General features: G+C 41.0%; 2 protein-coding genes across 3 annotated transcripts; one reads left to right on the top strand and one right to left on the bottom strand.

The window, feature by feature from the left end:
• The first annotated feature begins 651 nt into the window (after positions 1 to 651).
• Positions 652 to 10,826, top strand: zgc:152891 (uncharacterized protein LOC767741 homolog). 2 transcript variants are annotated; one of them, XM_031571986.2, is made up of 15 exons: positions 652 to 910; positions 1,302 to 1,477; positions 1,644 to 1,848; positions 2,533 to 2,614; positions 3,003 to 3,092; positions 5,457 to 5,572; positions 5,738 to 5,910; positions 6,016 to 6,159; positions 6,380 to 6,583; positions 7,116 to 7,202; positions 7,518 to 7,687; positions 8,208 to 8,329; positions 8,525 to 8,625; positions 9,149 to 9,319; positions 9,861 to 10,826. In XM_031571986.2, exons 2-15 carry the CDS (start codon positions 1,331 to 1,333, stop codon positions 10,038 to 10,040), a joined length of 1,992 nt encoding a protein of 663 aa, XP_031427846.1. In that variant the 5' UTR covers positions 652 to 910; positions 1,302 to 1,330; the 3' UTR covers positions 10,041 to 10,826. The 2 variants fall into 2 exon arrangements, with proteins under 2 accessions (XP_031427846.1, XP_012678408.2); XM_012822954.3 differs by having other exon boundaries at positions 1,321 to 1,477.
• Positions 10,435 to 18,880, bottom strand: LOC105896215 (trafficking protein particle complex subunit 14-like). The gene is made up of 11 exons (XM_031571989.2): positions 18,108 to 18,880; positions 17,329 to 17,424; positions 17,044 to 17,173; positions 16,193 to 16,279; positions 15,846 to 15,966; positions 14,642 to 14,789; positions 12,941 to 13,023; positions 12,624 to 12,775; positions 12,160 to 12,293; positions 11,432 to 11,625; positions 10,435 to 11,143 (listed from the first exon to the last, which is right to left on the bottom strand). Exons 1-11 carry the CDS (start codon positions 18,591 to 18,593, stop codon positions 10,969 to 10,971), a joined length of 1,806 nt encoding a protein of 601 aa, XP_031427849.1. The 5' UTR covers positions 18,594 to 18,880; the 3' UTR covers positions 10,435 to 10,968.
• Between the last annotated feature and the right edge of the window lie 3,154 nt (positions 18,881 to 22,034).

The raw sequence follows: 22,034 nt of genomic DNA on the forward strand, positions 1-22,034 counted from the left end.
GTAACAATTAACGGAACTTCTTTTCATCGCGGAAGTTAAAAGTTACGTAATTCACATGACAAAATCCTTCCAGTGGCTAACCAATCCCATAGTTAACGCTATCTTTTCCTCCTTTGTCTAGGTTAAATAAAATAAACGTGTGTGTGTGTTTTCTTTCTCATCCCATAATTCTGCCTCCTGCGTGTTCTTTTTTCCATTTGAATAGAAATGATATATGAACAAAATATCCTCGTGTGGTTGTACTGATGCCCCAGGTGGTTGTAATATGCTTTGTGCATCATAGGCCCTGTCTTAGCCACAAGACCAGCAGTAGAACTACGCTACTTGGTTATCACAACAACCAGTTTCTTTGTTTTCACAATTAGCAAGTACATTTTATACCACATGTCTCTGACATATCCTACCATTTCACAAACTGTAAATGGTGTGTTTTACTTTTGAGATGGTCCATTCAGCACTCGGAACTCTTTCTTCAATGTAGAAGAACTCAGCATTTGGCTGGTGGTCCTTACCAAGGCGAAATCTTGGTAACCTATACTTGCACTCACCTAGTCTGTGGTCTACGATCGGGCCAAATGCGGGCGAGCAAGAGGTGCTGTCACTCTCATATCACACACACACACACACTCTGGAAATGACAAAGAGAAAGAGAGAGAGAGGCGGAGATAAAGTAATAAATACAAATAGGCCTATTATTAATTAGGTCAATGTATAATTGTTTCAATTGTTTCGCTTTTAGTTGTCTGGCAAACATTTATGATGTAGCAAAACCGGAAGAAAAACAAATAGCGGAAGAGGTCTACCAGACTGATCTTTTGACATCGCTGTAGAGTTTATCAAACCCCGAATTGGTTAGAGAGGACTGTTTCAGCATACCCTCGGTGCATTGACAACACAACTTTCATGAAAGGTAGCCTATGTTAAAAGTATGTTAAATTGCATTGTGACTGACAAAACTGTTGATGTGGAGTTCGTATTAGTCTGTAAACGTATGCTCTAACTATTTCCAATTCAAATGTCGCAGGCAGTGTCTTGTTTGATGTATGATAAGAGTAGGCCTATGCAAATAAATGAAAATTTAACTCTAACTTGTACAGGCAAAACTACTCGAATGCTGTAGTCTACAGGATGCTTTTCCTGCATGGACTTGTTTTGCTTAGAGAACAGTTCAGAGAACAACCGGCGTCACCTGTATGGTGATTTTCTGATCACCATAGCTGAAGTTAAATCAGTTAACCACTATTTTTAATATCATTATTGGATTGTAAACCAAATTAAGGTATATTGAATACAATTCTCAGAGGTTTAACTTCACTGCAGAGGGATTCCGATGGAAGGCTTTCACATTACCGTAAGAACATCCGCTCTACCACTTGCTGGTTCCTACAGCATTTTGCATGTTTCCTTGATCAGCACCCAGGGCAAGATTGTATCCGATGTCCTAGACCATGCGGAAAGCCACCTGTTACCTGGTTCGGTAAGCAGTAGGTTATACTATACATTACCAGATGTTGCTGGTCAAGCGTTTTTACCCGAATTCATAACTAAGTTCAAACTTCAGTTTATCTGTGTCTACAGAATACCCTGGAAGCACATCCGCTTTCAAACTTAACTTTACACACGTGCATCTTGTTTTCTGAAAGGCTTTCACAATCTTAGTTGGAGGAAGTCATGATGTGGACCAGGTGGCTCTGGTCCGCTTACGCCTGGAGGTCCGGCCTGGATTTCCCGACCTGGACTGGCATTGCCAGTGTGTTGAGGTAAATCATGGTCCTCGAGTTCAAGTCTTCCCCTGCCACAGGTGGCTGCAGGCGGCTGATGGTGATGTTGAACTCCGCAGTGAGGATGGTAAGCACTGAGCTATCTTGTGTATGATCAGTAATCTGATTCCGGTGGCTTATACCAGGATTGAAAAATAAAATAAAAATACAGAATCATTGACCCTGATAGAGACTTGTCTGTAGACAGAGAGCTTTTTGTCATTTTATTATACGGCCCCTCATAGTGTTGTAAAAAGTACCAATTTATTGAATCGGCTATCCCAACGTTCGGAGGTCTGATATTTTTTTATCCACTGCAAAAAAATGAATGACAGATGTAATTGGCATAGGTGTTTTGCTTCTAATTCACACCTTTCATAACATTCCGCAAGTAGGCTAGTCTGTTCACGTAGGCTAACGGAAATTCTGTGTAACTAGATCATTTCTAAAGGGACATGGTGTAACTTGAAGTCAGCAAGTAATACGTTGCCACGCAACACCTGCATCTTTAAAGTTCTATTTGTGAAGAACAATTTTTTTTTCTCAGTGAATCCACAAAATGGCAGAAAAATCACTTAAAATGAAATATTTTGAATTTTGATTCCTTTACCCTAAAAGCTGTTTCATGTGTATTGCCAAATCTCACTTCAGGATCTTGAATAAAACAGAATGTATGAAATAACACATTGCTTTAGAGAGTAACAACCAGTCACTCAAAGCAGTTTTGTCTTTTTTACTTAAAACCTCCTCATCCTGTCCTACTGCTTTTCAGTTTGTATGGTGAATAGGGAAAAAGTAGATGTCCTTAAGGAGCACAGGACACGAGAGCTGAGCACAAAACAGCAGCACATTAGGTATGATTCACAGTCACTGTTCTGGGAACAGTTCCCAAAAGCCTCATAATGTGATACTCATCACAACTAACTGTCTGTCACTTAACACTTATCTAAGCACTGCAACGTGTGTCAGAAAAGTCTGTACCTTTTCGTGTTTCACAAAATATAAATTGTCAGTAGTTGTGTGATAAGAAGCTGCAGCTTAAAAAAAAGACTACAAATCATCGTACCCACATAATTTCTGGTGTTGTTAGCTCCAAGTTTCCATGTGTTTCATCAGGTTATTTTTCAGGTACAAATAAATGCAATTTATTCAATTGATTGACTTGTTTTTGTTAGCCTGCTCAGTTTGATGCAGTTTAACTTAGAGTGTTTACCATAACATCATGACTGGACTTCATTCTAGGTGGCATACCTTTGCCGACGGAGTACCCCGCTGTGTGGATATGCAGACTCTGAAACCCCTTGGACCAAACCTGAGTTCCACACGTCAGAGGTGGGTGCCTCGGTGAAAGACCCTCCACCGTACTTTTACTTCACTCACTTACGCTTCATTCATCACTTATACAGGGTGCTCACGCTGACTGCATTGAACTGGGCCCCATAATTCGCTCCCTGAAAAGTCCTAATACAGACTTTCACAACTGCTATTACTACATTAGAAATGCATGATAAATGCATGAATGCCTGCATGGCTGTCAGTGCTGGTTGATGAAGGCTAAATGTGTGATGATAAAAAGATAAAAGCTCCAGTTTCACTTCCTCTGTGATGCAGCTATTTGTGTGATGAAATAGTGATGATAAAGCAGGGGCTAGCAGGGGCGTCCCATGGCATAGGCGACATAGGCGGTCACCTAGGGCGCAAAATGTCAGCCGCAAACAAGCTATTATTTTAATTTAATTTAATTTAATTTAATTTAATTTAATTTAATTATTATTTATTTATTTGCAATTGCGCCTTCTAACGACAGCTGCTGAGCTGTAGCCCAATGATATGCGTAGCCTCTGTGATGCGCATGCACACCACCCCCTCGGAGGACATTTTGAAGCCTAGCAAGTGACAGGATGTTTGCATGCAGCCAAGGCTATACTATCTGTTGCAGCCTAATAAGGTAGCATTACCTGTTTGTGAAAGACGGTTACGATGTATTTACTGACTGAAGATATAACTGCATCCAATATACTGCAGCAAACTAGTTTAAAACAAGACACACACATGCTGTACATGCTCGTGTTGAGCAGCATGCATCAGTAATGACTAGTTGGGATCAGTTTCATGAAACCATGGTATGCGTTTACAAACAGTGGTAATTAGTGCTGTAAAACGATTAAAATATTTAATCGCGATTAATCGCATTTAGGTCATAGTTAACTCAAAATTAATCGCGATTAATCGCAAATTTTTATCTATTCTAAATGTCCCTTCATTTATTCATTTTTTCCATCATTTTATTTTAATTTTAATGCCCTTATCAACATGGAAAAGTGGATTGGCTTGCTTTATGCAAATGTTTTATTTTATTGAAAACTAACATTGCCAAACAGGGCGGTACAAAATAAAATTATAAAGTGAACATTTCAGGTAAACAAGGACTCAACCTAGTGCAGTTAAACCATGGCTTAATATTTAATTTTTTTCAAGTTTGCTGGTAACATAGCAGTCAGGCCTCTTATTTCAGAAACAATGAACCGTAACAGTTAGGTTACCAATAAAAGGTAAGCCTACTACTTCTTGGCTTTCAGCCAGCTGCCTGTTGACATTTTCAGACAACAGTGAAGCTCGCTTCTTTTGCACAACACAACTTTTAAAATTAAACTTTCCATTCAGAAGCTTTTTCATCCATTTCGCCGTATCGCGCTCACCATTCACTCAAACCGTAACGTTAGCCTACTACACAGTTTGCGGGGCCAAAAAGAACGTTAATCTAAATCTAAAAAAATTAACGGCGTTAAAATGGGTTTGCGTTAACGCCGTTAATAACGCGTTAAACTGACAGCACTAGTGGTAATATAACCAAACCATGGGTTTGACTGGAGTGATTGGTATGATACCTCAGCTAATTATGGATGGGCTTAATTTGATGAGCACTGACCATTATCAGTCACACAAAGTCACCATGAGTCTTTAACAGGCCCTGGTGGCACTGCTTGTTAGCAACAAAGCAGTTGAGAGGAGGCTTTCCAATGTGTCAATGAGGAGATTACATTTAAGGGAATGAGGACAGTACCTATGGATCATTCACTCTTTACTCACCTGTCACATTAACCCTTGTCATTATGTTCAACAATGTTTCTGAATTTGCCATCTGCATTTAAGCTGCACAGTGAATGTCTGCTCATTACTCAATTGACTGTCACCACCAGGGGCGTAACTATAGGGGGTGCAGCCAGGGCCGCGTTTGTGCAATGGGCAAAAGGGGCTGCTGCCCCAGGCCCTGGCCACTAGGGGGCCCCGGCGCGGGAGATTAAGAAGTCCACATTCTCTTAGCGTCACGTGTCGTTGCCGGTATCAAAGCATGCAAGACAACAATGGCTTTGCATGAAACGATAAGAAAATACAAAAGTGGGGCTAAAAAAAACTATTTATCAGCAAAAGAGAGAGCGACAGGCAGATGTTTTAAGTAAAACCCCAAAACTTTAAACTTTTTTCAAAAGTATCGATTGCCCCCCTGATATAATCAATCAATATTTATAAAACACAAGTAATTATTTTCACCCCCCCCCCCCAAAAAAAAACAATCAAGGTGGTAATTGAGTTTAAATTGATGTTGTCTTTGTAGTCAAGCGTATAATACAATATTAATTATCATCATCTGTCTCTCTGTCTTTCTTGCTCTCTCTGTCTGTGTCCCTCTGTCAGTCCAGGCACTAATTTGCACTATCTAAGGGGGTTTACGGAACGGAAAGATCCATGGGGAAGCTTCAAAGAGATTGAACAGTTTTTCATGCAGAATGGAAGTGGAAATTCTGTTGCCAGTAAGTATATTTCAGTATTAAGTATTAGTGTTTCCATTGACAACATCAATCTCTCATCCCCCCTTTCTCACTTTCTCTCTTTCCTTCTGTCTGTCTGTCTGTCTGTCTGTCTGTCTGTCGGTCGGTTTCTCTCTCTCTCTCTCTCTCTCTCTCTCTCTGTTCCAGTGTATGTTTGGTCCCACTGGAGAGAAGATGCCTTCTTTGGATATCAATGCCTGAATGGCTGTAATCCCCTTCTGGTCCGACAGATCCACAGCATCCCCTGCATCCTGTCAGTCACCCCAGAGTTAGTCCAGCCCTTCCTCCCTGAGGGATCTTCTCTGGAGCTGGAGCTGGAGGTCTGTCTCTACTTTAGCACTTTAGTTAACTTTACTTTAGTTTAGTGGGTTGTCACCTTGTGTGCAATGATACTTTTTCACACTTTTCCTTGGTCTTGGCTACAGAGAGGGAAAGTGTTTCTGCTGGATTATGAAGTTCTGGAAGGTGTGCCACCAAATGTCATCAATGGGAAACAGCAGCAATTGGCCACTCCTCTGTGTCTTCTGCATGCTTCTGCAGATGGAAATCTAAAACCCATTGCCATTCAGGTCTGCTCAGTATTTGTGCAACCAGATGATATTATGTCATGTTAATGTTAATGTTATATTTCTGTACATTTATACATCCATCCTGTTTATTTTTGTTCGTATGGTTTTCCTTTTTATTAATCTTGAGTTCCTGAGACTAAGAATAACTTCTATCTCTAATAAGTGGCTAACAGGATTTTGATGTTGGAGTCAGTTACTCATTGCTCATTGTACCCCATAGCTCCAACAGAAGCCCAGCTCAGAAAACCCAGTGTTCCTGCCATCTGACCCTCAACCGGATTGGTTGCTGGCCAAAATGTGGACTCGCTGCGCAGACTTCCAGTGTCACCAGCTCATCTCCCATTTCCTTCGCACTCATCTACTGGGAGAGGTGTGCTGTGTCGCCACCCTGAGGCAGCTACCAGAAGTGCATCCTATTCATATGGTAGGCCCAGAGGAAGGTTACTCTCGAACATTATCCTCACCATGACCACATGAAAACCATGACAAACTGATCTCTATGCACAGAGGGAGAATATAACTGCTACCATTTTTCAGCTCCATTTCAAGATCATAATCATATCTCCCTGTGATTTCCAAATAAAAAAAACTGGCCTTTTTGCCTTGCATAGCCGATGTAGATTGGTATGTCCTGGGTTGCAGTCTCATTACACTATGTGATGAACTTAAAGAGGTAGATATATGTGTGCATTGTCATAACAGTGCTGGTATTGGTGAACCAATTGTTGCCTGTGGAGATTTAAGTTAGTAGACTTATGTGGTTATTCTCATGTGGAAAAGGTCAGTAAAAAAACATATAGGAATCACACTTGTCATGTACAATGTTTGCATGATAAATCTGTGGTAAAGAGTTTGCATACATTTTATAGTAAAATGGCGTAATGCCCTTCAACATGTAAGCTGGGTCATAAAACATTTATATTTTTCTATGCTACTGTATATGGTCTCCTTCCCAGCTTCTGATGCCACATGTTAGGAGTTGTCTCCAAATCAACATTCAAGCCCGGGCCTCCCTACTGGCCCCTAACGGGGTATTTGATCGGGTATGTGTGTCAGCTTTTTTCCCTGTATATGTGCATGTGTATATGTGTGTATGTATTTACACAAATGCAGGATATTTGTGGGTTTGTATGTTGACATGTGGGCATGTGCATCTTGGCATCTGAGCAAAATATCACAATACTTAACGGAATATATACCTTCACACTCACACACACACACACACACACACACACACACACACACACACACACACACACACACACACACACACATATACACACACACACACACACACACACACACACACATGCATTTGCATTTCAGTCGGCTAACGCCGGTTCCTGTCCCTTTCCCAGTCCATAGGTTGTGGCCTGAACGCAATCCCAGTTCTACTGGCACATGCCACGGCTAGGCTGCGTTATCACACTCTGTGTGTTCCAGAGGACCTGAAGGCAAGAGGAGTGGAAACTCTGCCAAACTACTACTATGCCCAAGATGCACTGAAATTGTGGAACGCTCTTCACAGGTAAGGAGGGCTCTTCATCGCTAATGTGCTGTTATCTCACTCACCGTTTACCCCCTTGAAATTAGAGGTTTAGTTCTGTATCCTTTCCAGCTTTGCATTCCATCAGTAATTTTACTCTTTAAATCAATATTCAAGTCACAGCTGTGCAACATCCGTATAACCTAGTCATCTAGTTCTCTACTCTTCTCTCTGTAGAGTCGATGTATCTTTGGATCAACTACATCAAAAAGAGACATTTGTTTATAACCACTCTCATAGACCACAGGGCACGTGACGGTTGTCCTAGAGGATTGTCTGTTATATACAAATCTTCTTTCAACATCATAATAATAATAATAATAATAATAATAATAATAATAATAATAATACATCACATTTATATAGCGCTTTTCACAGTTCTCAAAGACGCTTAAATCCATGGACGATCCATTCAGACCCACAATGTAGTCTCTGATTTGCATGTGACATTTCTGAGTATTTGTGTGTGAAAGTGGAGTTGATGGATTTGCATGCTGTCCAGGTTTGCTACAAGGTGGGTGGATTTATATTACCATAGCAACACTGAGGTCGAAGAGGACAGTGAGTTGCAGAGCTGGATCATGGAAATTTTCACAGAGGGCTTTCTGGGGAACACAGAATCCGGTAAGGAAATAGAATGATATTATATGATGAAAGCCATTATTTGCCACACACATATATCTTGTCATAAAATCTGCACATTCACATTTTATGTGTGCGTCAGACAACATTATTAATGTGTGATAAAGTGTGTTCACCTTCTAAATCCACAGACAGCTTCCTATTTCATATTCTGACTACTGAGTGTTTTTTCTGCAGGAATGCCACAGTCATTTGAGAGCAAAGAGGAGCTGAGCAAGTTCATCACCATGGTGATCTTCAGCTGCTCAGCCCTGCACGCTGCCGTTAACTTCTCTCAAGTACGCAGATCAGTTCAGATGACTGCATGATCTCAGTTTGAAGACTCACAGCTCAGTTTAGCAACCAGCTGAGAAATTTATGGTCTAGCCTCAGTGGAATTTGAAAGACAGTTATTAGCTTTGCTGGAGCTGGGCTTTGCTGCTTTATTTTAGGTCTAAAATCTGTTGAAGTGAAAGGAGACAGTTCTGTGTGCAGGAAGGTGGAGATTAACACTGTATCTTCACAACTCTTTTATTAGGGCAGCTAACATAGGAAATCTTAGAAAGCCTTGACCCTGTTCTTTATGTTAAATTGAATAACCACAAACCCGAATTACATTTCCCAAAACCTTCAACCATCATCAAATGTTAGAGATACATGATAGAGATATTATCATTTAGAACTCTCTCTTTCTCTCTTTCTCTCTCTCTCTCTCTCTATATATATATATCTCTCTCTCTCTTCTCTCTCTCTATCTCTTTTGGTAGATATAACCCAGGATAATAGAATATTCCTTCTGTTTTAACAATTTCACAATTGCAGTTCGACTTCAACCTGTGGATGCCAAACTGTCCGGCCTCCATGTCCAGGTCACCTCCTCAGTCTAAAGGCTCAGTAAAGGAGGAGGACCTGGTGACCTTCCTGCCAGATGTCAACGCCACCTGCAGCGTCCTCACCACCCTCGCCCTGCTCTCAGAGCCAGGTGTCAACTTTGTAAGGAGAAGGAATCGATCTTTTTGATATCATCTAGATTAAAAGTACATTGGATTTTGATTTCCATGCTATCAGAAGTCACTATCTGTGTTGTTATATTTGAGCAGGTGGTGTACGGGGACACAAAATGACATAATTGAAAAAATTGTCACATAAAACACTGTCACATAAAACGTCACATAAAACACTAATGCTGTTCCTGTTGAGACTTGCTGTTCCTCCCTTCTGCTTGTGGTGTTAAAAAAAATATGCAGTTATACTATCGTACTGGGCACCCTGATAAAGCAAAGCATTTGAGTTGGAAAGAGAGGGTAAGGGCAATGTCATATCAATGTCCATGTCTGCCTCTGTGGGGCATAGGTAGATGATGACTCTGTGCCTCTGTGTGAGTAATTACCGTTAATTAGTTTCCCCGCTACAGGCCCACAACCTGCTGCCTCCTTATGGCCAGTACAGGAACTGCAGGCGGGGTGCACAGGGCACAGGGGGTCGTAACAACTCAAAACAGTTTTGTTAATATTATTATTTCCTTTTCCCCCAGGTGCCCTTGTGTCAGTACAATGAGCCTTACTTCAGCAATGACGCCCACTGCAGGCTGGTTGAAGAGGTGCAGAAGGAACTGAGCACAATAGGGGCTGAAATCTCAGAGAGAAACAGCAAGATGGAGCTTCCCTACAGTTATCTCTCTCCTGATCGCATTGAGAACAGTGTGTCAATCTAAAGCAAGATTAGATAGGAAGATTTTATTTCTGCACACATAGCTTAGCATCAGAGGGCCCTTACACTTTACAGCTTTCTTTCTGTACTTCATGTCAAACAATTCCGATACCTTCCATGTTGTTACTCATCTGTCCTTGCTGACCAGTGGCCCTACCAACAGTGCATTCAACCACCTGGCATAAATATTTACTTATGTAGGGATCTTTTTTTTTTAAACGAGCTCTCTTTCTAAAGGAATACAGTGTGTTGCCAAACTGCGCTATTAGTCACAAGTAATTTTTTATTTATTTGCATTTCATTGGTCAGTAAAAAGCAAACCCTTTAACTTTACATAAATATGTTCAACTTCTGCATATGCTAGTACAGACCGCAGTACAAGAAGAGAACACCACCAGCAGAGGCAGTGATATTTATTAGAAAGGAGGTTTTCTGAAAGCAGTACAGGTAATACAGTAGATAATATTTAAGATGTTTTTGCAAATGTTTTGTCTCATAGATATAGCCATTAGTAGAAAGTTAATGTAGTCATACAAGTCATTTATTTACAAAGACACTTGCGTGTACAAGAATGAAATACTGGTACATTATTCTTAAGAGCCACAGAAAAAGCACTGGCATAATAATATACCATTACCCATGCCTTGTTTTAGAAAACGGTTCATATCATTGCTTTGACCATAAACAGCAGAAGAAGAAAAGGAGTTGTTGTTTTCTTGAAGTGAAGAAAGGCAGCACTGTCTCCTAGATTCTTTTTTGTACACAAATAAAAAGGCTTCATAAAACAAAACAAGCAAATACTGTATGAATGAAGTTAAAAGGAATTCCCTAAAGGAATGTCAAGGTCTCTTCAACACATGACATGAGTCTCCTTTCAGTTCTTGCTTCTTTGATCTCTCTCTCTCTCTCTCTCTCTTTTCTTCTCTGTGCTTTTATAAATGTTTCAGTTGGTCCCGGTCCGGCTCCAGCACAAGCACCTTGCACTCTCTTTTGGCGATCTTGTCGAGCGACAGGGCGGCCTTCTCCTGAGGGGGCAGGTACAGGGGCCTTCCTACCGGCGACCCCACAGGAGGGGTAATGGCTCGCCGCTCCATGGCACTGCCTGCCCTGAGAGACCACACAGAGACACATGTCAATCATATTGTGACAGAACATTCTACCCACATATATATATATATATATATATGCCATTGTAGCTTATCATGAATGACAGTTAGCAAGGACAGTTGCAGAGTATTTAAACCTTCATCATGCTGTAGTACACTTTGAATAAAATCCACAATAAATAAATAGTGTCTTGGGTCCTGGCCTAAGCAGTTTTATTTTTTAGTCTCCCTATGTGGTATATTATTCACATGGCTCCACTCCACTGTGTTTTGCTTCTGTAATCTGTACCTCATGATGAGGGAGCGCGAAGGCTGCTGGTGGGAGAAGGACTGTGAGCGGCCCAGGCTGGTCTGGTGCCGGTCCAGCAGGTCCCTCATGGCCGGGCTGGAGGGACTGTTCTTCCGGGAGAGGGGGCGCGCATCCATTGGGGGGTTTGACACTGGCGCCGTGAACTGCAGCTTCAGCTTCATGTGCTGGCTCAACTGGAATGGCAGAGGGTGGAAATGTATCTTACATTATCTATGTAATGTATCTAATAGTTCATTTTAAGATTTTCAAATAGTAACAATAATTGACCATTAAGTATGACCTCTGTTTTCCTTTCCTCATAAAATATCTAACTCTAAAGCTTCTGGTTCTCTCACACCCTATATGGACCTCCCCACCAAAAGAAAACAAAAAAAAACATGCAGCAAACCAACAACAAACAAACTTACTGGACCACAACAAACAAACAATTCTATTGTTTCATAAAGGACCTTTAGGACCTTATTCTGAAGGCAGTATTAGTACTTCCTGGAGCCTGTAAATGGCAGTGCTGGCAACAGGACTACTCTGAAACTCAAGAACAAACCCTAGGGTGACTCAGAAGTTTTGCCCTTTTAACAGTGAAGTCCCTTTAACAGCATCAGTGAAAGTAACATACCGGAGGATTGATTTAGGAAATCCTCTCTGGGCACTCCTGGGCTTATTCATTTGCATGCAAATCAAACAAAGTAAAGGCATTCTGGGAGTACCTCATAGAGTCCAGCTCTTAGTATCTGGAAGGCCACAGTGAAGGAGAGGGTGCTGCCTTTGCGACACTGGCCAAGGTTACTGAGAGGTGACTGACAGACTACAGGACCAATCACATCTTCACTTTGGCCACGCCCTGAAAAACAGTAAGAGAAAGAAGAGAATGGATATTAGTTTAATGTGTGATATGGAGGTGCTTGATGGAAGTGGTACCTTATTAGCAGAAGAATGAGATGAAGGACATAATGGTGATGAGAACTGTAAGTTACATCATTTGTTACTGAATATATATCATATATTATATATATATTCAGTATATAATATATACATATACTGTATATTATATTCAAATTGTAAGCAAGATTAGCATTTCTTGCTAACCTCTGTATGACCACAGCAGACCTTGTTTTTATGACTATTTGTCAGAAAACCTGACTGCATTGGTGTTTCGTCACAGGTACCTTACCTTCAGGGGTCCAGACCAGTCGCACAGCCAGGAAGTCTTGTAGGTTGTTGAGTAAGGTGTAGCGGACCCGGAAAAGGTCCTGTGTCTTGACTGTACTGGGGCAGCTGGCGGTCATCACAAAGCGGGGGCAATCCAACCTGATACTGGGCAGCCTGGAAGAACAGAGGAGTTGAGAAGGAAAGACAAGGTAAGAAAGGAGGAACAATATGGAATAAACACATTTTTTTATAATATTTTAATTATTACACGATTATTTTATTGTGATTATTTTTGGACCAGGTACAGATGACAAAGGATGACACTCTGACCTACAGTACCTGTAATGTGTATAGATACAGTTGGTGAAAGGCATTTTAGTAGTTGACCACTGGAGCACTGCTATTAGGGGGACCTCAAGACCCTGACAAAAAAAAACACATGCATGTGTCATGAAAATACTGAGGGCTCCTGTAATACTCCATGATGCATTTTGCCACAGCTTTAGCACAAGTAACAGGGCATGTTAATGATGTAGAAAAGGTTATTAATTAAACTAATGAATTAAATTAACTCAATGTATCTAGGAGCCACACTAAGGTAACTGTAAATCAACAAAAGACTAAAACAGCATTAGTCTAAAAATTAGTACATCTCTTGATCTTGGAAAACTTTTAAGTGTCAATGGCATTAAATGCCATGGTTGCCACGCACAGACAACACATGTTCCTAGACAAAGCTGTCAGCACTGTGAGGATCGTGTTCTTTGATTTCTCAAGTGCCTTTAACATAATCCAGCCTTTACTGCCGCAAGGGAAGCTGCCAAAGATGCAGGTAGCCGCCTCCGCATACTCCTGGATTATTGGCTACTTGATAGACAGGCCGTGGTTTGTGCGTCTGAGAGGATGTGTGTCTGAACAGGTGGTAAGCAGCACAGGAGCACCGCAGGAGACTATATGCCTCACACTTCCAATGGTTGGAAGTCCTTGAAGTCCTGTCATCTGAAGAAATGTTTGGATGACTGCAGTTGTGGGGTGTGTCGGTGGTGGACAGGAAAACTGTTATGCCGTGGAGTGGAAACAACATACCTCCTGTTAAATGTGGCCAAGCGGAGGAGATAGTTGTGGATTTTAGGAGGACCAGGACTAAGGTGAACACCATTTCCATCCTGGGAGAAGAGGTGGAGGTGGTGAAGGGCTACAGATACATGGGTGTTCACTTTGACACACTGGATTGGAAATGTAACACTGAGGCTGTCTACAGGAAGGGACAGAGCAGACTCTACTTCTTGAGAAAGCTTAGTTCCTTCAATATGTGCAGCAAGATGTTGCATATCTTTTACCAGCCTGTTGTTGCAAGAGCCATTTTCATTACAGTCATCTGTCAGGGCAGCAGCATCAAAGCCAGTGACACTAGTAAACAATCTGATAAAGAGGACTGGCTCTGTCCTGGGGACTGCTCTGGAGCCTCTAAAGTTGATTGTTGAGAGAAGGATGTTGCACAAACTGCTCAACATAATGGACAAGACTTCACATCCCATACAAGACCTACTGGTCAGACAACAGAGTGTTTTCAGGCGAAGGCTCCAACCCTGCTGTAATAAGGGCGACTACAGGAAGTCATTCCTGTCCACCACAATAGCAATTCTATCTATTGTATCTAGTAGTATATTAGTGTGTATGTACTTAAATCTGCTAACACTGTTTTTTTTACCTACTTCAGTGAATTTCTGCTCCAACATTTGCTCCAATTTTACTTTGGGGATCAAGCAATGCATACACAACCCATGCTCGATTTTGTGCACGGCAAAACAACTCTCACACTCTTCTCAAGGGGGGGGGGGGGGGTCATCTGTACCCTTTGACCCTCCCTTCCCCCCCCCCCCGATGGCGGGCCTGCAGATTGCAGATGGCACACATGTAATAAGTTAATTGAAAATAAATTATTAGCATAACCACTGTCACCATTAGGGCACTTTCTAATGAATGAATGATGACTTATTACATTATACACCATGTTAAATCTGCAGCTCATCCCCTTACCTCAGTGGAGTCCTCTGGGGGCATGTCACTCAGTTGCAGCTGAAACAGGAAGTCATGCTCTTCCAAGGAGCTGAGCATGCTGGGTAGGCGGCAGGTAAGGCTTTCCATTCGACAAAACGATGCCATGGCAACTTCTCCTGATTGGTGGCTGGTAGTAGTAAAGGAAACGTTTTTTTGACTCAGTGTCTATAGACTTAAAGTAACATTTAATGCAACAATTTGCCACTTTTGTATGGTTTTATAAGAAACTACTTTTGGTATCATCTTCAATTTGCATGCTACATGCAACATTGCATGCTACATTACAACATGCTAGTATAATTATTAGCTGCATCAAAGTCCTTGGCTGCACACAGTGTTATATTCCAATTATCTTATCAAATTTTAGGAGAGGTTAGCTGGGGACAATTGTAACACGCATCACAATCGGTTGCAACCAGCAAGCCTAGCTAGCAAGTGAAATAGGTCACTTTTGCAAACAAACACTTAGTTTGTAAGTGACTCTCACTGGCATTTTGAAAACAAATGTAGTAAAGATTACAATTTACAGAAAAAGCCTTACTACTATTTTGGCTCGGCTTGGACATGTATTACAGATGGACGAGAGCAAGCACTGTGTTGCCTTGGCAACCTGAGGGGAAGTGAAAGGCAGGTTGTTCTTGAAAAAGAAAAAGCAAGGCTAGATTTTTGTCTTGGGGTTGATGCTGGAATTCTGGCCAAAGACAGAGAGAAATGGAAAGAAAGAATTCTGGCCTTACGTGCCTAAAAGCATGAAAAAAAAAAGATGCATGACTGTTGCTGTACATTTTACATTACCCCTTCAAACTGGTATGCTAAAATTGTCCTGGGCCACTGTTACAGCTGTCCCGACATGTTACAACTGTCACCAAGGCACTTGCATTTAGATGAAAATTTGCAAAATGTAAGGCACATTTGCTTTCATTAGTGAAGTAAATAGAGAGACAAAAGATGTATGTTGCATATATGTTAAAATGAAAGGTGTCACTTATGCCGATTTTTTGCAACAAAGACAAAAAGTACAAAAAAGCTTAAAGTATTACAACTACCTGGTCTCCCCTTTCTAAATAGCAAACATCTCGTCAGCTTAAATTCAGGTGAAACCGTATCGAAAGGCTACAAACCATATCCAATCATGAAACGTGCATATCGTTTAACCCCAACACACACACACACAAACTCTTACCAGACATTGTCAACAAGCAAGACTGAACCATCTGGCATCATGGGTAGATATGATGCATTAAAGTTTGGTAGAATCCTCAGGTCATGGACGTTAACATCATCCTGGGAACACTCATTTAACACTGACCAACAAAAAAGGATGAAGGGAATACAAATGTGAAGAGCAAACAGGCGGGGGGGAGAAAACATAAACCTTGCCATAGTGCAGTATTTACTGAACATTGATTTGTTAGCACTGCATCATTGTAACCTTATCTAATCTTGAAGCTACACTGCATCATCAGAACTACTGTAATTCATGTCTTCAGCAGTACCACAGCTTAGAAGTCTCCACAGGCCAGCCCTTACCTTTCAGTACTGTGACATGTTTCCCAGCGACGGTGATCTGCTTGCATCTCACAGTCGGGGGCGGTAGCACAGTAAGAGTTGTGCTCACTATTTCAAGAGAACAACAGTAAAGAAAAAATCTATGTATATTAGCCCAATGAATGGTTCCCAAGGAGAGTAAGATAATAAGTGTTTTACCTAAAGGCGTCTAGTGAGTGTGGTCCAACTTTAAAGAGGAACTGAGTGAGCTTGAGTTGATCAGAAAGAAGCATGACCATGCATTTGATTAGCAGCACAGAAGGAGCATTGAAAGACCTCTTTGGATTTAATCTTTTTAAGTGTTGCAGTAGATTGGATTTAATTTAATTTCCCTAGTGCATAATAGCAAGCCCAGCACCCAAACATATGTCACAGACAAATTATGCCTTGTTCAATGCGAGTGCTAACACTGGCTCAGTAAATACCTGCATACAAACATCTAGGAGAGGTTAATCAAATCACAGCCCCTCCCTGTTGAGCACTGCTGATTATTTTGGGCCTGACAGTTAGTGTCTTCATGGAGTCATGGCTCTGAGATCTTTGGACTCATAGGCATGTTTTAAACAGATGGACACACACCCTGAGCTTTAACGGTAGTGAGATGGCTCTGAGATCTTTGGACACATAGGCATGTTTTAAACAGATGGACACACCCTGAGCTTTAAAGGTATTGAGATCCTGATGTTTTAAACAGATGGACACACACCCTGAGCTTTAAAGGTGTTGAGATCCTGATGTTTTAAACAGATGGACACACACCCTGAGCTTTTAAGGTATTAAGATGGCTTTGAGATCTTTGGACACATAGGCTTGTTTTAAAAAGATGGACACACCCTGAGCTTTAAAGGTATTGAGATCCTGTCGGAAGGTGAGTGCTGGCGCTTGCTGCTGCAGGACTGTGAGGTAGCCATTCTCCTGCACCTCCGCTTTCTCGGCCTCCTGCTTCCAAACAGTCACCATCACCTAATGTGCACAAAGATACAGAGGTACTGTAGCGGTTACTATAGTTACATCAGCTCATAAATGGTGGAATAATAAACATAAACAACTATATATATATATATATCAATATTAATATCACACATATATTGTATATCAGAAAACCACTGAACTCTGACCTTGACCTTGTGTGTGTTGACAGGAAGTTTATCGAGGGAGACAGTCAAGGGAAAGATAACCTCATCACTTAGGACCACTGGCTCATCCAAGGGCGACTGGCAGAAACAAGCAGGGTGATGGGAACAATCAATGAATGTCAGAAAAGAGCGTGTTGGGTACAGTGAGTGCAATAAGTCAAAGAATAGCAGAGAGTGAGCAGGTAAGAAGACATAAGGGTGAAGAAAGGAGTTGGAGAGGAGGAGGGAAAACAGAAAGGACAATGATAGCGTGAGTAAGTGGACAGGGGAAGACACCAAAAAAAGAGAGATGTGGGAGCAAGATAATTATTTCTGCTCTATTTGCTCACATGCTCACACAGAGAGATATTATATAAACCTTGTGCACATCAATTTTCATGAGGCCCAGGAGGAGGACCACTCTATTGTTTCTCTTTAACAGTAAAACTCCATTGTTATGGGTGAGATAAACACAACACACATGGCTGCAAAGATTGATGAGCTAGTCTATTATGGTGTAAAGAGGGACAGCAATGTCTCTCACAGACTACACTCAAAAGGAGTAAAGGTATGCTATGCTAAATGTAACTGATATTCCTTTAGAGAGATATTGTATAAACCAATCTTTATGGTCACATATGGATGGACCAAATGGATAATTTCACTGTGAATGATAAAGTAACAAAGTGTCAACTCCCGGACAGATAAAAGCAGGTTATTATTGAATAATTCACTAGAATTTTCTGTAAGAATTCTCGTAAGAGTTTGAACCCATATATTACCTTTAATGGGGCCTTGCGGAACTCACGGACACCACTGCCGTTGTTATGAATGAGCAGTGGCTTGCATTCTTTAAAGCCACAACCTATGGCATCTCTTCTAACTGACGGTCTTCCTTCAGTCTCTTCACCCTCCTCAGGACCTTCATTGCCGCTACTATGATGGTCGTGGTCGAGGTAAGCGTAAGAGCGATGTCTGCTTTCCCCTGGACTGACACTCGCCACTGCGCAAAGCGAACTGGCCAGTTCTCTCCATGCACGACCACTCGCACTCTCGGTTCCGAATTCAAACGCGCTATCGTTCCTTGAGAGTGTGTCGCTCCCCGCATCGCTGCACCTTAAAACCAACAAGAAGCGCACTGTTTCTCCCAGGTAAAGATGACTTCGTCTAGGGAGCGTTCGGTAGCGTCCAGGGTCTGACAAGTCTGATATGGGAACCGCGGGGAAATACATGAAATATTCGCATTGTGACTCCATCATCTGTACCATTTTGGTGTCTTACACCAACCGTCTTTTGAATGCATAGACCAGCTGCTGAATGTATTACCCGATCCAAGTGTTTGCAGTCTTTAACCAGTAGAGATGTAGATGCACTTGTGCCATATACTGCCAGTGGTCCATCGATAAACCAAACACACACATTCATGGCATGGATTTTGGGGGCGGTCTGTAAGGCAGATTGAAGGAACCGTAGCCTACCACTAAGAGGCATAAGCAATGGAACGTCGAAAGCAAATACGGACTGCTAGCTGTCATTTAGGTGTAAATAGGGCAGAGGAGATAGATGGTTGAAGATATCAGCAGCCTTAGCCTACAGTGAGAGGGGGAAACCTGTTCTTCAACCAGCGACCAAGAACGGATGCCGTGGCTCTGAGGTTTCATTGAAAACAATTCATACACTGGAGAGGTTAGACTGAAAAACAGTTAAGCGGTACCCTACATTTGTAATTTGCAGAATCCACTTAAGAATAATTTACACGATTTTAGCTTGTATAGTTTGTATGTAGGTCAATTTTAAAGTTCACAAAAAAAAAACCCAGGAGATCCATATATCTGACAAAAATAACATACCATTCAACTGTGAGCAAATATGGCACAAAAACAGTTCCTGTGGTACAGAGGCTTGCAAAGGTATTCAACACCCCTGAAAGTCATCACCATTTTGTGCTTTACAAAAGTTCTTACTCATACTTTCCCAATCAGTATTTTCATTGTGAACACTTATGGTGTAGTATATCTATAAAGCCTAAATAAGTGATTTGTCTGCTAAAATTAAACAATATTGTGTAGAATTTATTTCTATTTATTCTCCCTTCAGTCCTAAAAAGTTTCCCAGTTCCTGCAGACAAGAAATATCCCCACACCATGTTATCACTGCCATATTTAATGCCTGGTATGGTGTTTCTTGAGGCATTGGCAGTGTTAAATGTATGCCGCATGTAGCGCTTTGAGGATTGGCCAGGTCTCACATGCCCATATAAAAGCCTTTCCCAAATCTTGAGCAACCTCCATGCATGATTTAATGTGGATCCTCTAAAACAATGGCTTTTTTTTTTGCCACGCTCCAGAAGAGTCCAGTTTTATGGATAGCTTGTGGACTTCTACACCACCCCCCCAATTCGAGCCACTGAACTTTGTAGATTTTACTGGGTGATGGCTGGACTGTGGTGGCCTCCCTCACCATTTAAAATCTTCCTTGGATACTTGGTTTGGGGGACAGGCTTTTCTACAAAGCATCTGGGTGATGTGATGCAAGTTCCACGTTCTTCTTATGGATCCAATGGTGCTCAACTGCACATCAGAACACATGGATATGTTCTTGGAGTCTTTTCCTCACTTAAGTGTGAGCTGTAAACTAAATGACATGACTGTACTGTGATGAAACACATCAATGCTCCAATCAATATAAAATAAAACATTTTAGGGGTTGAAAATGGCTCAGTACGCCATCTACTGTTTAAAATCGTCCAAGGCCAATGCTGACGTAGATGTGACCGGTTGGTACATATCTACATCACAATATTTATAGATTCCCAGTCTATTAAACTCTCCGGCCCTCCCCAGCCCCGCTTTCAGCCCCTTGCCCACTCTTTAGCATTTTTCAAATTTTTTAGTGTGTGGAGTTAGGCTCAGGGCTGGGGGTATACTTACACTTTAATCATTTGAATCACATTGGGCCTCATACAAGAAACAATATACAAACAGATTTCCTCTTATTTCTGTTCGTATCCATGATTTTTATTTTTTTTGGTAGGACCCATTGAGTTCTGTTTGTTTTCTCATTTTTGCTCTTCTCTGAAAGGACAATTTTAAGTTGTCAACCGCACTCTTACCAAGATAAGAAAAGTCCCGTTTTCACAGTCCACAAATTGTTTGTCCAACCCCAGGAAACATAAGCTTTCAATTTGAGGAACATAAAAATACGGATGAATACCATATAATCGAATTATCAAGCAACTGTTACTGCCTTCATCTGGTGGGCAGACATGGGTGTTAAATGATGTTTAGGGATGTTATTGGCCTTTCTTTCATAAAGATCTTCAACATCAGGTGAAACATTTGATTTACTGAGAGACAGACCAATAGCGTGGTGTTCCTGTAAATGTCTTTAATTTCAGGCTGTTTTCTGGTTTGTAGATTTAAATACATACAGTACAAGAAGCAGCTGCTATGTTACACAGGAGTTCAATACACATTGCATGTTATACTGATAAGAGGCAACATTTAAAAATCTTGGTGGTCAATGAACAATCAGACAACATTTTAGCAACAGTGCTTTCATGAGAGCAGAACACTGCTATTTAGTTTAGCGAACTAGCTGGCTAACCATAACAACAGCTGGAAAATAATGGACATCTTTTGTGCTAACTGAGTAAACAGGAATGTAATGTGACAACGTGTAAACACCGAACATTTACACATGGTCTTAAACCTTTTCCAGAAATTCAGTGTCATGTGCCATGTCGGAGGTCTAAATTGGATGTGTCATGTTTTAATTTGTATGTGCTACCTTTTAAACTTGTCATCTGTTGCATAGCGTTCTCAACATGAATACAGAGCACACTGTCTACAGCAGTGTATGGCATGCTCAGCTGGAGCCTACAATACATATATAATACATTTAACTGTACATGATGCATGCTACTTCAACAGATTTAGTGTGAGGAGTTCTGGAAATGGTTCCTCATAAATCTACTGGCTTATAATGCAATCATTTACAAAATTCCGGGGACAGGATTCTAAGTGCTATTCTGTTGCTATGATTCTACTTAAGGTTCTGTATGTAGAGATCTGTAGCATACATATGTACATGTACTGATTGTTATTATATGGCCCTTGAGATTAGATTCTAATTCTGATACAATATTCTATTGCAGTGAATAGAGCATTCAGAGGTTCTATACTTCACTGCCATATGGAACCATTCTAATTCACATAGTTCAGATCATACTGCTGGAATTTATTTTTCAAGAATAGCTGGCTGATCACCCACTGTCTCTTACCTAGTTTGGCTGTGTCTCAAGCATGATACTAACCTAAACCAGTGTCCTTTCTCTTTTAGTGATGCTAGGCCAATATCATTTTCTTATTCAGAGGAACTTTACAAATCAGCAGGCAATGCTGTATTTATTATGGCTGCAGAATCTAAATACTTTAAGACTGGAAACTGCTACAGTCTCCATAGTACTCCAGGAAGGACCAGAGACATTCTCCTAATTGCTAACTGATAACTTGCTATTACTGCCTGTCTGTATGGATTCAGCTTGACAATTCACTGGTATTTACAATGGCTACACAAACTATATCAGTTACTTGAACTGAGAATCAAAAATAGTCAAATTTTGACTCTGTATCACTCTACATTCCTTATTAAGAAAAATGTTTCTTGATTAATAAACATGACTGATGAAGTGATGGTCAAAGCAATAA

Source organism: Clupea harengus, chromosome 8, assembly GCF_900700415.2.
Source record: "Clupea harengus chromosome 8, Ch_v2.0.2, whole genome shotgun sequence".
NCBI lineage: Eukaryota > Metazoa > Chordata > Actinopteri > Clupeiformes > Clupeidae > Clupea > Clupea harengus.

Excerpts from the sequence above, each read along its gene's own strand:
- zgc:152891 (XM_031571986.2), top strand. The coding sequence starts at position 1,331 with ATGGAAGGCTTTCACATTACCGTAAGAACATCCGCTCTACCACTTGCT. Across the intron at positions 5,573-5,737 it reads AAGTGGAAATTCTGTTGCCA|TGTATGTTTGGTCCCACTGG; the intron begins GTAAGTATATTT and ends TCTCTGTTCCAG. Across the intron at positions 7,688-8,207 it reads TTGTGGAACGCTCTTCACAG|GTTTGCTACAAGGTGGGTGG; the intron begins GTAAGGAGGGCT and ends CATGCTGTCCAG.
- LOC105896215 (XM_031571989.2), bottom strand. The coding sequence starts at position 18,593 with ATGGTACAGATGATGGAGTCACAATGCGAATATTTCATGTATTTCCCC. Across the intron at positions 15,967-16,192 it reads ACATGTCACAGTACTGAAAG|TGTTAAATGAGTGTTCCCAG; the intron begins GTAAGGGCTGGC and ends TTTGTTGGTCAG. Across the intron at positions 11,626-12,159 it reads TAAGAGCTGGACTCTATGAG|TTGAGCCAGCACATGAAGCT; the intron begins GTACTCCCAGAA and ends CTGCCATTCCAG.